Source organism: Cololabis saira, chromosome 5 (assembly GCF_033807715.1).
Source record: "Cololabis saira isolate AMF1-May2022 chromosome 5, fColSai1.1, whole genome shotgun sequence".
Taxonomy (NCBI): Eukaryota; Metazoa; Chordata; class Actinopteri; order Beloniformes; family Belonidae; genus Cololabis; species Cololabis saira.
In genome coordinates, this window is record NC_084591.1 from 3,709,144 (window position 1) to 3,724,511 (window position 15,368).

At 37.9% G+C, this 15,368-nt stretch overlaps 1 protein-coding gene across 1 annotated transcript in view; it reads right to left on the minus strand.

Moving 5' to 3' along the window:
• pik3c2a (phosphatidylinositol-4-phosphate 3-kinase, catalytic subunit type 2 alpha) overlaps nt 1–15,368 on the minus strand; it is a 96,220-nt gene that overhangs the window by 12,215 nt on the left and 68,637 nt on the right. The window contains 9 exon segments of the mRNA XM_061720824.1: nt 1,386–1,450; nt 1,452–1,496; nt 4,175–4,331; nt 5,358–5,527; nt 7,531–7,667; nt 11,880–12,009; nt 12,123–12,215; nt 12,349–12,453; nt 14,943–15,123. Of these exon segments, the coding sequence (XP_061576808.1) occupies nt 1,386–1,450; nt 1,452–1,496; nt 4,175–4,331; nt 5,358–5,527; nt 7,531–7,667; nt 11,880–12,009; nt 12,123–12,215; nt 12,349–12,453; nt 14,943–15,123 (1,083 nt within the window).

The following is a 15,368-nucleotide window of genomic DNA, read 5'->3' on the forward strand; positions in this document are numbered from 1 at the left end:
CTTTCTAGGCTCATTTCTTTCTTTCTTTCTTTCTTTCTTTCTTTCTTTCTTTCTTTCTTTCCAGGCTTCTTTCTTTCTTTCTTTCTTTCTTTCTTTCTTTCTTTCTTTCTTTCTTTCTTTCTTTCTTTCTTTCTTTCTTTCTTTCTTTCTTTCTTTATTTCTTTCTTTCTTTCTTTCTTTCTTTCTTTCTTTCTTTCTTTCTAGGCTCATTTCTTTCTTTCTTTCTTTCTTTCTTGGCTCATTTCTTTCTTTCTGTCTTTCTTTCTTTCTTTCTTGCTCATTTCTTTCTTTCTTTCTTTCTTTGCTCATTTCTTTCTTTCTTTCTTTCTTTCTAGGCTCATTTCTTTCTTTCTTTCTTTCTTTCTTTCTTTCTTTCTTTGCTCATTTCTTTCTTTCTTTCTTTCTTGGCTCATTTCTTTCTTTCTTTCTTTCAGGCTCATTTCTTTCTTTCTTTCTTTCAGGCTCATTTCTTTCTTTCTTTCTTTCAGGCTCATTTCTTTCTTTCTTTCTTTCAGGCTCATTTCTTTCTTTCTTTCTTTCTTTCTTTCTTTCTTTCTTGGCTCATTTCTTTCTTTCTTTCTTTCAGGCTCATTTCTTTCTTTCTTTCTTTCTTTCTAGGCTCATTTCTTTCTTTCTTTCTTTCTTTCTTTCTTTCCAGGCTTCTTTCTTTCTTTCTTTCTTTCTTTCTTTCTTTCTTTCTTTCTTTCTTTCTTTCTTTCTTTCTTTCTTTCTTTCTTTCTTTTAAATTTAAAAAAAAAATCATTACAACTTTTGGTCTTTTTTTATGCCCAAAAAAAGGAATGTTTTGTTGGACACAAGCACTAACTAGTGCCATGTTTCTGTCTTTAAATATGTTTAAAAGTATGCAAAACATTAAAGTTTTCAGTTATAATTGCATAAATTGTCTATATTCTTTGCTTTATATACTGTCTTGGGGTTACATTTGCATAAAAACCAAATTCTCAAAAATGGGAAAAATTGATTAATTCTGACACCACATGATGTTTTCTGTTTCAGTTCTATCAGCATTCTGGGAGCTGATTGGTCCTTACAGCATCATTAGCTGCAATACTTGCTGTTTAATCTCAATAGTAATACTAGTATTAATATGTTGCAGAACTACAGTCATATAATTCATGCAACAGCTGAAAAAACAGTTTTAATAACACTAACCCAGAATCAACGTCGGAATCGAATCGTATCAAATCAAATCTTGATAATCGATTCTGAATCTTAAGAATCGGAATCGAATCGATTCTTGACATTTGAATCGATCCCCAGCCCTAAGCGCTATACAGATAAAGTTTGATTTGATTGGTGCAGGCCGGACACGTCTGGGTGAGGGGAGGATTATTAATAATTATAATGAGGATTATTAGGGTTACCTGGTGAAGAAGATGGTGGCCTCGGCGTCGGTGTTGTGGGGCTGCAGGGCGTCGAACACGTACTTCCAGGTCCTGAGAGCTGCTCAGCTCCACCAGACCTGACGACATCATCTGCAGGGAGGGGGGAAAGGATAAAGTTCCTGTAGGAACTAATGCCCCCCACGGGCCCAACCTCACACACAAAGTCAATTTTACTATTTAAAAATTACTATTATGTAGTAAGACCAGAGGTGTCTTCAGTATTCACATTCATTACTCAGGTAGAAGTATAGATACTAGAGTTTAAAAATACTCCTGTAGAAGTTGAAGTATCAACTCAAGTTTTTCACTCAAGTATAAAAGTACTGGTTTCAAAACTACTTAAAGTATAAAAGTAAAAGTAATGTAAGGGGTAAAAATCCATTAAGGACAAAAGCCATTGAAAATGAATGTATCTTAGTATAATTTAAATCTATTAAAGAAGCATATATGTGTTACTATTGAGCATTAACACGTGTTTTCAGAGAGCAGACGCGTACAAACCAATAGGGTGTCGGAATGGTATTATGTTTATACTTCTCATCCAACCACAACCAAATTCACTCTATCCGGATGGAGCAATTTTAACTGGATAGTTTTTATTAAAGGCTGAAATGAAATAGAGTAATGAGGCTGTTTTTAAAATGTAAGGAGTAAAAAGTACAGATAATTGCGTGAAAATGTAAGGAGTAAAAGTAAAAAAGTCGTCTGAAAAATTACTCCAGTGAAGTATAGATAACCAACATTTCTACTTAAAGGAGCTTGAGGCTCCTTTTAAGAAATTAGACTCTCTAGCGCCACAGGCAAAGGAGAGATACACTAGAGGGCTCATTCTTTTGGTTTGGAACGCTTCATCTGACATTATTACTAGAAAACTTAAAACGTATACGAATTTATTTCATAAATCCTGCCTCAATCCTGCCTCAAGCTCCTTTAAGTAAGGTAACGAAGTATTTGTACTTCGTTGCTTGAAACCTCTGATTAAGACAGAGCATAATTTATTGCAATACATTTATTTTCAAGTAAGTAGTTGCAGAACAGAATTATTGTGAACAAATCTGAAGGATTTGTTCACAAATCTGAAGGATTTGTTCACAATAGGTAAACAAGACTAGCTTTAGTATGCTTATAGTTTATAAGTAAAACTAGTGTTGTTTACCTAATTCAGAGTAAGACTATCTGTAAAAAGGCTATTCTCAAGGTATACGAAGATTCTGTATCCCTGTAAGGGAAATTTTTCCAGCGCTGGACCAAAATCTAAAATATCTGCCTGTCAACCACTTACAAACTACATATTATGTGCTCAGAATCTACAGTTCTACCTTTGTTGACACTGAGAGTAGAATAGAGCCTAAATGAAAACACTAGTGAATTAAAGCACATTTATTTATTTTAAATATTTTCAGTTTATATACACATTGATTGTCTTCAAGAGTTAATTTGTCATTTTCACTCATTTGTCTCTCTGGCATTAATGACTGATGACGCAGACGCATGTTTCTGGGTCTCTAGCTGAAATAACTTTCAGAACTCGTAACTGTTCCCCGTCCTGCTCCTCTTTAGGAAAGTAAATTCATCATATATTCATCATATCATTTCACTTAGCCTGTTTTTTAATTCTATTTGATTGTTTATGTTGTTTCACACGGATGGCTTCAGGTGAACCACCGCACATGCTCAGTTGATGTTCCTGCGATGAGACTAAAGCGCGGAGGAAAGAGCCCCGGCTGAGTTTTGTTTAAAATTGAATTTCTGTTGCAAATAAAACCTGTCTTCCAATTCATTGCATTTTTCATTGAATTTTTAGCCTAGTTATTTTTGTGGTAGAAGTATCGGATCGGTACTCGGTATCGGCGAGTACACAAATTAAAATACTCTAAGGCGTAGAGTACTCGGTGTGAAAAAAATGGTATCGGGACCTCCCTACTGTATATGTAAGTTTACCATCTTGTAACATATTTTTTTTATACACTAAAAAACATGGCGTGGTATTGATAGTAGGCCTGTGTTGAAAAAATCGATTTTCTGATTCTAAATCGATTCTCATATTAATTCCTAAAAATCGATTTGTATGTCTAAAGATCGATCTTTTTTTTTTTTTATAAAATTTTTCTTTTTTTTCCATCATTACATTTTTGCCTGGTGAACTTTAATCCCAGTAGTTTTGAAAACTCCTGAACTAAATTAACTTTTCTTTAGAGAAAATGCTGGACATTTCAGCTTAAATTTCTAAATGTTATATTAGTTCAATGAAGTTCATATTATCTATATTTACTATAGCTTGTTTGGTTTCTCTGTTATCGGACACGGTTTGTCATGAAATACCTGAAAAATGCCGGTGCTTCATGTCCAGCTGTGTCTGGTGACAGAATAAATCAGACAAGCTAAAATAATCTGTTTACTGCTTGAGCTGTTGCAATTTATTTCTTTTTTTTGCACTTTAAATGGAAATTGAAATGCCTATTTGAGTTATTTATTTCTTAGTTATTTCACAATAATTATTGTGAAATTATTATTTCAATAGTAATTTTACATTTATATAATTCAGGCAACACTAACCCAAATCAATATCGAATCGAATCGAATCAAATGGTGATAATCGATTCTGAATCTTAAGAATCGGAATCGAATCGATTCTTGACATTTGAATCGATCCCAGCTGTAATTGATAAGAGTATATATAAATATGGGTAGCGATAAGGAGTATGGGTATGGATAAGTTCCTAACGATACTCATCCCTAACTCTGACTGGTTCCGGGTCCGGCCTCACCAGCGACAGCAGGTTCAGGAACAGCCCCGAGTTCTTCCGGATCAGGTTGTAGGCCTGGCAGCACAAATCCACGAACAGCTGGAACCGGCTGGTCGGACGCTCGCCCCCGTTGATGACGTACGCCATGTCCGAGGTCAGGACGAACGGGGCCCGGTCCCTGAGGAGACGGGACAGAGAGACAGGAGACGGGACGGAGAGACAGGAGACGAGACAGGAGACGGGACAGAGAGACAGGAGACGGGACAGAGAGACAGGTGTCAGTCACCTGCTGGAGGCGGGGCCTGTAGACTCTACCCCTCTGGAATAAACCAGGTCTCAGGTAAATCAGGTCTCAGGTAAGTCAGATCCAGAGGTGTCAAGTAACGAAGTACAAATACTTCGTTACCTTACTTAAGTAGTAATTTATACTTCACTGGAGTAATTATTTTTCAGACGACTTTTTACTTTTACTCCTTACATTTTCACGCAATTATCTGTACTTTTTACTCCTTACATTTTAAAAACAGCCTCGTTACACTATTTCATTTCGGCCTTTAAAAACAAACTATCCAGTTAAATTGCTCCATCCGGATAGAGTGAATTTGGTTGTGGTTGTTTCAGATGTTCTTGTCCAGTTTTGTTCTTACATCCGTTCCCTCAGATTCCTGCAACTAAACTTGGATGTACATTCCAATAAAGGTTAGGATAAATGATAACATGCTCTGAAGTTTGACTTTTTGCACCATTACAATACTTATAGGAACTAGTCATCATATCTGCTGCTCTCTGAAACACATGTTAATGCTCAATAGTACACATATATGGTTCTTTAATATATTTACATTATACTAAGATACATTCATTTTCAATGGCTTTTGTCCTTAATGGCTTTTTTTCCCCTGACATTACTTTTACTTTTATACTTTAAGTAGTTTTGAAACCAGTACTTTTATACTTTTACTTGAGTAAAAAACTTGAGTTGATATTTCAACTTCTACAGGAGTATTTTTAAACTCTAGTATCTATACTTCTACCTGAGTAATGAATGTGAATACTGAAGACACCTCTGGTCAGGTCTCAGGTAAGTCAGGTCTCACTGTCTTTACAACATGCTGATAAACATGGTCATGATCAGCCCCAGGCTCCGCCCCCATCACAGGCTCCGCCCCATCACAGGCCCCGCCCCTGCACAGCTGTCCAGTACCTTTTGAAGCTGCCGAACATCTGGGCGTGGCCCAGGAACTTCCCGAAGTCGATGTGGAACATGTGTCCGGTGGAGCGCAGCATGATGTTGTCGTTGTGCCGGTCGCAGATGCCGAGGACGTAGGTGGCGACGCAGCAGCCGGCGCACGAGTAGATGAAGTTCTCCGAGGCCTGGAGGGGGGGAGACACGGGGGAGACACGGGGGAGACACGGGAGACACGGGGGAGACACGGGGGAGACACGGGGGAGACACGGGGGAGACAAGGGGGAGACAAGGGGGGGAGACACGGGGGAGACGGGGGAGACACGGGGGAGACACGGGGGACACGGGGGAGACATGGGGGAGACACGGGGGAGACACGGGGGAGACACGGGGGAGACAAGGCGGAAACACGGGGGAGACACGGGGGAGACACGGGGGAGACATGGGGGAGACACGGGGGAGACACGGGGGAGACACGGGGGAGACAAGGCGGAAACACGGGGGAGACACGGGGGAGACACGGGGGAGACACGGGGGACACGGGGGAGACATGGGGGAGACACGGGGGACACGGGGGAGACACGGGGGACACGGGGGAGACACGGGGGAGACACGGGGGAGACACGGGGGAGACACGGGGGAGACACGGGGGACACGGGGGAGACACGGGGGAGACACGGGGGAGACAAGGCGGAAACACGGGGGAGACACGGGGGAGACACGGGGGAGACGGGGGAGTTCAGGTGTTTTCTGGTTCAGCAGAAGTCGACGGTGAAGGTCATGTTTACACGTTTGACCCTCATGGTGGATTCACACTGAAAGCGTCAAAAATCGCCTGTGGAGGCTTGGGACGGAGTTTGATGCTCCTTAACAAAGTTGGTTCTGGATCAACATCAACCATCATCGTTGGTCCCGGTGAAGCTGCAGTCTGTCTGCAGGTGAACACTGACACACCGGGTCGGAGCGGATTTGGTCATAATGTTTAAACCAGTGGTTCCCAACCTGTTTTCCTTGTTTTCCCCACTACTTTTGTCTAAGACCAGCCGGCCCCCCGACCCGTACGTACTAGCACCAAAATAGTAAAGTTATTCGTTACAAATCTTTAATTGAAAAAAATAACATGAATTATGGTTTTTTTGATACATTTCTCTTTGCTTTACCCTGTATACAGATTACTTTGTTTTTCTCACCTTCCTTTTGTGTCACCAATGTATAAAATACACACAAAAAATAATTGCAAGTACATAAAATAATTTCTGAAAAATCTCTCTTAATATAAGAGCGAACATTTAAAAAAAATTTTTTTAACAACCTGTCGGAGTAGTAGTATGATTAAATGTTGAATAATGATATAATACGTTTTTAAGTTTGTATCCTGCTAAATAATTTAGAAATATATTTGTCATTTTAAAATACTAAGTGGGTTTATACAAACTTGGATTACAGTATTCCATTAGGTGTGTTATTATTTTTTATTTATTTAACATGCGCAAATATAATTTTTACAACTGCATATCCTCAAAGCAGACAAAGTTTCGGGCCCCCCCAGAGATCTCTGGCGCCCCCCAGGGGGGGGAGGACCCCAGGTTGGGAGACACTGGTTTAAACTGTGTTTTTTGATTAATAAGCACGGTTTTTAATTATTTTGCGTTGGATCGATGCAGTAAATAAAATCGTTAGGACCATCCAGCTCCTCACCCATCAGATACGTGTTTCACATGAGCAGTTCAGGTAAAAACAGCAGTCAAATCAGCAAAAATGTCAGTTTGCTGGATGAAATATATTAATTCCTGATAAAATAAGTTTGTTAGTGACAGCTCTGCTCCTGTATGCATGCGAGTGAGTGTACGTTTATGTCTACATGAAAGCACAATCTGCATTGAGGCTTCTCGCTTCAGGAATCCTGGTCTGTGATTGGACGCTGCCTCGGTGTCGCCGCTGCTTATTTAAATAAAGTTGAGATTTTTCAACTTCAAATTGGACGCCTCCAAAGCCTCCGTGGCCTCTCGCAGCACGCTCTCATAGACAATGAATGGCAGCCGGACGTCTATGACGCTTGTGGCGCTTTCAGTGTGAATCCAGGGTCATAACGAGGTTCCTCCGACCTCCTGGGATGGAAGCAGGCCGGACTGATGCCACGACCTCTGACCCCTACGACCCCAACAACCCCCTACCTTCTCGTCCCCCTCACCTTCTCGTACTCGTCCTCTGCAGGGTTGTACTTGCGCAGCCACTCGGCCAGAGGTTTGTCCTTGAAGGAGCCGGTGACGCCGTACTCCACCTGGATCTTCCTGAGGGTGTCGGAGGAGGGGACCAGCTCCACCATGCCTGGAGGGGTATTAACGACCTTATTAATGACCTTATTAACCAACTATTAACCACTTATTAACACCTTATTAACCACTTATTAATGACCTTATTAACCACTTATTAACCACTCATTAACCACTTATTAACCACGTATTAACAACCGTATTAACCACTTATTAATGACCTTATTAACCACTTATTAACACCTTATTAACCAATTATTAACGACCTTATTAACCACTTATTAACACCTTATTAACACCTTATTAACCACTTATTAACAACCTTATTAACCACTTATTAACGCCTTATTAACACCTTATTAACCACTTATTAACACCTTATTAACCACTTGTTAACGCCTTATTAACCACTTATTAACGCCTTATTAACCACTTATTAACACATTAACCACTTATTAACGCCTTAGTAACACCTTATTAACCACTTATTAACACCTTATTAACCACTTATTAACACCTTATTAACCACTTGTTAACGCCTTATTAACCACTTATTAACACATTAACCACTTATTAACGCCTTAGTAACACCTTATTAACCACTTATTAACACCTTATTAACCACTTATTAACACCTTATTAACCACTTATTAACACCTTATTAACCACTTATTAACACCTTAGTAACACCTTATTAACCACTTATTAACGCCTTATTAACCACTTATTAACGCCTTATTAACCACTTATTAACACATTAACCACTTATTAACGCCTTAGTAACACCTTATTAACCACTTATTAACACCTTATTAACCACTTATTAACACCTTATTAACCACGTATTAACACTTTATTAACACCTTGTTAACCACTTATTAACACCTTATTAACACCTTAGTAACACCTTATTAACCACTTATTAACCACGTATTAACACCTTATTAACACATTATTAACCACTTATTAACACCTTATTAACCACTTATTAACACCTTATTAACCACTTATTAACCACTTATTAACACCATATTAACCACTTATTAACCACGTATTAACACTTTATTAACACCTTGTTAACCACTTATTAACACCTTATTAACCACGTATTAACCACGTATTAACCACTTATTAACACCTTATTAACACCTTATTAACACAATATTAACCACTTATTAACCACGTATTAACACCTTATTAACACATTATTAACCACTTATTAACACCTTATTAACCACTTATTAACCACTATTAACCACTTATTAACACAATATTAACCACTTATTAACACCTTATTAACACCTTATTAACCACTTATTAACACCTTATTAACCACTTATTAACACCTTATTAACCACTTATTAACACCTTATTAACCACTTATTAACCACTATTAACCACTTATTAACACAATATTAACCACTTATTAACCACTTATTAACACCTTATTAACACATTATTAACCACTTATTAACACAATATTAACCACTTATTAACACCTTATTAACCACGTATTAACCACGTATTAACCACTTATTAACACCTTATTAACACCTTATTAACACAATATTAACCACTTATTAACCACGTATTAACACCTTATTAACACATTATTAACCACTTATTAACACCTTATTAACCACTTATTAACACCTTATTAACCACTTATTAACCACTTATTAACACCATATTAACCACTTATTAACCACGTATTAACACTTTATTAACACCTTGTTAACCACTTATTAACACCTTATTAACCACGTATTAACCACGTATTAACCACTTATTAACACCTTATTAACACCTTATTAACACAATATTAACCACTTATTAACCACGTATTAACACCTTATTAACACATTATTAACCACTTATTAACACCTTATTAACCACTTATTAACCACTATTAACCACTTATTAACACAATATTAACCACTTATTAACACCTTATTAACACCTTATTAACCACTTATTAACACCTTATTAACCACTTATTAACACCTTATTAACCACTTATTAACACCTTATTAACCACTTATTAACCACTATTAACCACTTATTAACACAATATTAACCACTTATTAACCACTTATTAACACCTTATTAACACATTATTAACCACTTATTAACACAATATTAACCACTTATTAACACCTTATTAACACCTTATTAACCACTTATTAACACCTTATTAACCACTTATTAACACCTTATTAACCACTTATTAACCACTTATTAACACCTTATTAACACCGTATTAACCACTTATTAACCACTTATTAACACCTTATTAACCACTTATTAACCACTATTAACCACTTATTAACACAATATTAACCACTTATTAACCACGTATTAACACCTTATTAACACATTATTAACCACTTAACACCTTATTAACACCTTATTAACCCCTTATTAACCACTATTAACCACTTATTAACACCTTATTAACACCTTATTAACCACTTATTAACACCGTATTAACCACGTATTAACACCTTATTAACCACTTATTAACACCTTATTAACCACTTATTAACACAATATTAACCACTTATTAACAACGTATTAACACCTTATTAACACATTATTAACCACTTATTAACACCTTATTAACGCCTTATTAACCACTTATTAACCACGTATTAACCACTTATTAACACCTTATTAACCATGTATTAACCACTTATTAACACCTTATAACCACTTATTAACCACTTATTAACGACCTTATTAACACTTTATTAACCACTTATTAACACCTTATTAACCACTTATTAACCACGTATTAACACCTTATTAACACCTTATTAACCACTTATTAACACCTTATTAACCACTTATTAACACCTTATTAACGCCTTATTAACACCTTATTAACCACTTATTAACGCCTTATTAACCACTTATTAACACCTTATTAACCACTTATCAACCACTTATTAATGCCTTATTAACACCTTATTAACAACTTATTAACACCTTATTAACCACTTATTAACCACTTATTAACACCTTATTAACCACTTATTAACCACGTATTAACCACTTATTAACCACTTATTAACACCTTATTAACCACTTATTAACCACTTATTAACACCTTATTAACACCTTATTAACACCTTATTAACCACTTATTAACCACTTATTAACCACTTATTAACACCTTATTAACGCCTTATTAACCACTTATTAACACCTTATTAACACCTTATTAACCACTTATTAACACCTTATTAACCACTTATTAACCACTTATTAACACCTTATTAACACCTTATTAACACCTTATTAACCACTTATTAACCACTTATTAACCACTTATTAACACCTTATTAACGCCTTATTAACACCTTATTAACACCTTATTAACACCGTATTAACCACTTATTAACACCTTATTAACCACTTATTAACACCTTATTAACCACTTATTAACACCTTATTAACCACTTATTAACACCTTATTAACCACTATTAACCACTTATTAACACAATATTAACCACTTATTAACCACGTATTAACACCTTATTAACACATTATTAACCACTTATTAACACCTTATTAACCACTTATTAACTACTATTAACCACTTATTAACACCTTATTAACCACTTATTAACCACTTATTAACACCTTATTAACGCCTTATTAACACCTTATTAACAACTTATTAACACCTTATTAACCACTTATTAACCACTTATTAACACCTTATTAACCACTTATTAACCACTTATTAACACCTTATTAACCACTTATTAACCACTTATTAACACCTTATTAACACCGTATTAACACCGTATTAACCACTTATTAACCACTTATTAACACCTTATTAACGACCTTATTAACACCTTATTAACACCTTATTAACGACCTTATTAACCACTTATTAACCATTCCTCCCTCCATCTATCATGTTACTAATATTATTATTTATTCCTATTATTATTATTATCGCTGCTCCCACCTTCTGGAACTCCCTCCCCAAATACATCCGTGACTGTACAGACCTCCCAATAATCAAATCCCATCTCAAAACTCACCTTTACAGAACTGCTTTTAATGTGTGATTAATGTCCTGTGTCATGTAATTGTCCTATGTGTTTTGCTTTTATGATTTTCACTAATGTAAAGCGTCTTTAAGTGCCTAGAAATGCGCTATACAAATAAAATGTATTATTATTATTATTAATATTATTATTTATTCCTAGAACCCGCTGCTCCTCATGACGGCGGTGTCCCCCCCGGTACCTTTGTCCGTCCCGGTGGAGATGCACTTGAAGTTGACGATGCGCAGGTCCAGACCCTCCTGCAGCCAGACCCGGTCCATGATCCGGATCATCTGCAGGGCCAGCATGTCCTGCCTCAGGTCCTCCCCCACCTGCAACACATTATGCAAATGAGCAGCGGCGACGCCGAGGCAGCGTCCAATCACAGACCGGAACCAGACCGGTAGGTCCAGACCAGTAGGTCTGGACCGGGTCGGTTCTGCACCTTGAACATGACGTTGATCTCCTCGCCCAGCGGGTCGGCGTTGACCAGCGCCAACTTCAGGGGAACCGCGTTGGAGCTGAAGAAGGAGCAGGCCTGCAACAGAGCAGAGGGGGTCAGCTGCTGCTCAGAACCGGTCCAGGCCCCCCCAGAACTGGCCCAGAACCGGTCCAGGCCGGCCAGAACCGGTGCCCCCCCCAGAACCGGTCCAGAACCGCCCCCCCCGTACCTTAGTGTTCAGCTCCTTGGCCACCAGGCTGGGGCTGAGCGGCAGCCGGCACCGGTTCTTCTGGAAGAAGTTCTGGACGTGTTCCAGGCCCTCCTGCAGCGCCACCTGGGGACAGAACCGGGGACACGTCAGAACCAGGTCTCATGAGGTCCGGAGGTCCGACCCCAACCCCAGAACTAGTGATGCACCCAATGTTCGGTAACCGAAAAATGGAAAAAAACATTTTATGGTGTTCGGTGGAATAAGTGGGGAACAACCGAGAAAAACCGAACAATTAATAACTGCGTGTTTAGATGAGGCAATCAAACAGAGAACAGCGTGGAGTGAGGGGCGTGTGGTGTTAAATGCAGCAAACATGTCAGCATGTCAGATCATTACTTGGATGTGGGAAAAAGCAGAGGAGAAAGGATCCAGGCTGAGTTGGATTTGGGAAACCACTTGGTGATGGAGACGGTCACGGGACGCACAGCAGAGAAAAGATCGTAGTACCGACGCGGTGGAGAAAACTCTGAAGGCTGAAACGATTCCTCGAATAATTCAAGTAATTCGCTTACAAAAAATGATCGTGGAATTTTCTCTGCCTCGAGAAATCGTTAAATTTCTTTTTTTTTTCTCGTTTAATTTCACCAGCTCAAAGCATCGTATTTCGCCCGGACTATGTTTAATGCGGCACAACGCACTGACGCCGCGCACGTAAAAGGTAGAAGAAAGAGGTTTGGTATGTTTGGTTTTTGTAACATTCCATGCTCAGGCAATGAGTCTGCAACGGCCCAGACGGGAGACACGTGTACCTCAGTGCTTAACTTTTATTTTCAATCGACTCTATATTCTTCTGGTCCGTTCTCCTATATGTTCCCCCTCTAAAGCCAAAATTATTGTTCCTCGTTACAACAACGCAGAGCCTACGCCGTAGCCTACGCCGTAGGCTCTGCGTTGTTGTAACGAGGAACCATAAATCAGCCTTCACCCGGTACATACATAGGTTCCTCTAAACATCTGTCCCCGCTACAGTTTTAACTAAAAGAAAATGTGCTCCAATACAAATTTGCAAATTTCCCCTCTGTGGGACTATTAAAGGTTTATCTTATCTTATCTTACAGCAGGTCTCATCATTTTATTTTGAGCACTGCCAAAACTCAAAATCTTATACTTTAACTTAAAACTTAACTAGAACTTAAAATGTGCTTGACACAAATGAAAGTTACATTTTAACACGTGGGAAAAACACCTAACCTTTTAAGTGATGTGTGTTATCAGGTGTAATGGCATTTTTAGTTTAAAAATAAGAACATTTCTTGGTAAGATCCTTAGTTTTTTGAGTGAATCAGTGAATTATGTCGACTGGTGTAAGTTCAGGGTTTTTAAATGCACAGCCATGAACCTACTGGATTATATCATTTAGTCTTAGTAATGTCAATTAACATCTAACATCTTATGTATATTTATAATCGCTCTTTAACTAAAAAAAAAAAGAAAATAACCCAGATTTTTACAATTATTATACAAGGCTTCAAATTGCGGAGATCAGCCTCACCGCGACCCGATTAACTGGATTTGAACGGGAGAAAATGAAAAAGGATTATGAGAAAAAATACAATAAGTACAGTAAGACAAATTGTGACTGGCGTGTATTTCGCTGCACATTTATTTGATTTATGAAATGGTGAAAAAATGGGCAAAATAAATGAAAAAATGCGAAGAACCATTGTTCGGTATTATTCGGTATTCGGCCAAGTGTTTATTATTATTTTCGGTTTCGGCCACAAATTTTCATTTCGGTGCCTCACTACCAGAGGTGGGTAGTAACAAGTTACATTTACTTGAGTAAGTTTTGGGAAATGTTGTACTTTTAGGAGTAGTTTTGAATCACTTTACTTTTTACTTTTACTTGAGTAGATTTGTGAAGAAGAAACTGTTCCTCTTACTCCGCTACATTAGGCTACGTTGAGCTGTTACTTTTCTTTTATCACTTTTATCCACGTACGCGTCAATCTCATGACATCTCTGAGTGATTCTTTGGGAAAAATGTTTGTTTTTGCATGTTTTGTCACATTTACACAGACTCAAACACACACAGAGTTTCTATGAATTCATGTTTGTTCTAGTTCTGTCTGGTTAAAAAAGAAAAGTATAAAGGCTTGAAATTTTGTGCTACTTGTGCTTAATTTATTTTTGTATTCTGTTATTATTTTATTATTTATTAAAGTACTTGAATTTACTTTAAGATTATTTTAATTTAAGCTATTTTAAATTTTTTATTAATTTTAATTAATTTTATTATTTTATTGATTTTATTTGCCTGAAGATGATTATTTTGTATTTTTGTCTGTTTGAATGGTTGTGTTAAAAAAAATAAATCAGACGTTACTCAACAGTTACTCAGTACTTGAGTAGTTTTTTCACCAAGTACTTTTTTACTTTTACTCAAGTAATTATTTGGATGACTACTTTTTACTTCTACTTGAGTCATATTATTCTGAAGTAACAGTACTTTTACTTGAGTACAGTTTTTGGGTCCTTTACCAGCTCTGCTCACTACCCAGACCCAGGTCTCCTGGGGTCCGGAGGTCCGACCCCCGTGGCCCCACACCCACCTGTCTCGTGGACCCGCCGGCCTGCCGGACCCGCTCCGCCACGTTTCCCAGCAGAGTCACCAGGCTGGTCTGCTTCTCCAGCTCGGCCCTCAGCTTGCTGCCGCTCAGGCAGAGCAGGGCGCCCAGCACCCGCTCGTAGCGCCACCCCCAGGCCGGGTCCTGCACCGCGTCCTTCAGCAGCCTGGCAGGGGACACAACGTTAGAGGATAAAAATACGCTACAAGTGTTCCTTTTACTAATACAAAGTTTAAAAAAATAATCCTGTGATTTAAATTTTAATACAAGATAAAGTAAAAACTACTTTTTCCTTTGATATGAATGAGAGAGACGGCTGTTTGATCCAACCGGATAAACCGGATGTACCAATAATAATGTTTCTGATTGGTCAGTCAGGGACCAATCAGAAGGCTGACAAAGGGTCAATTC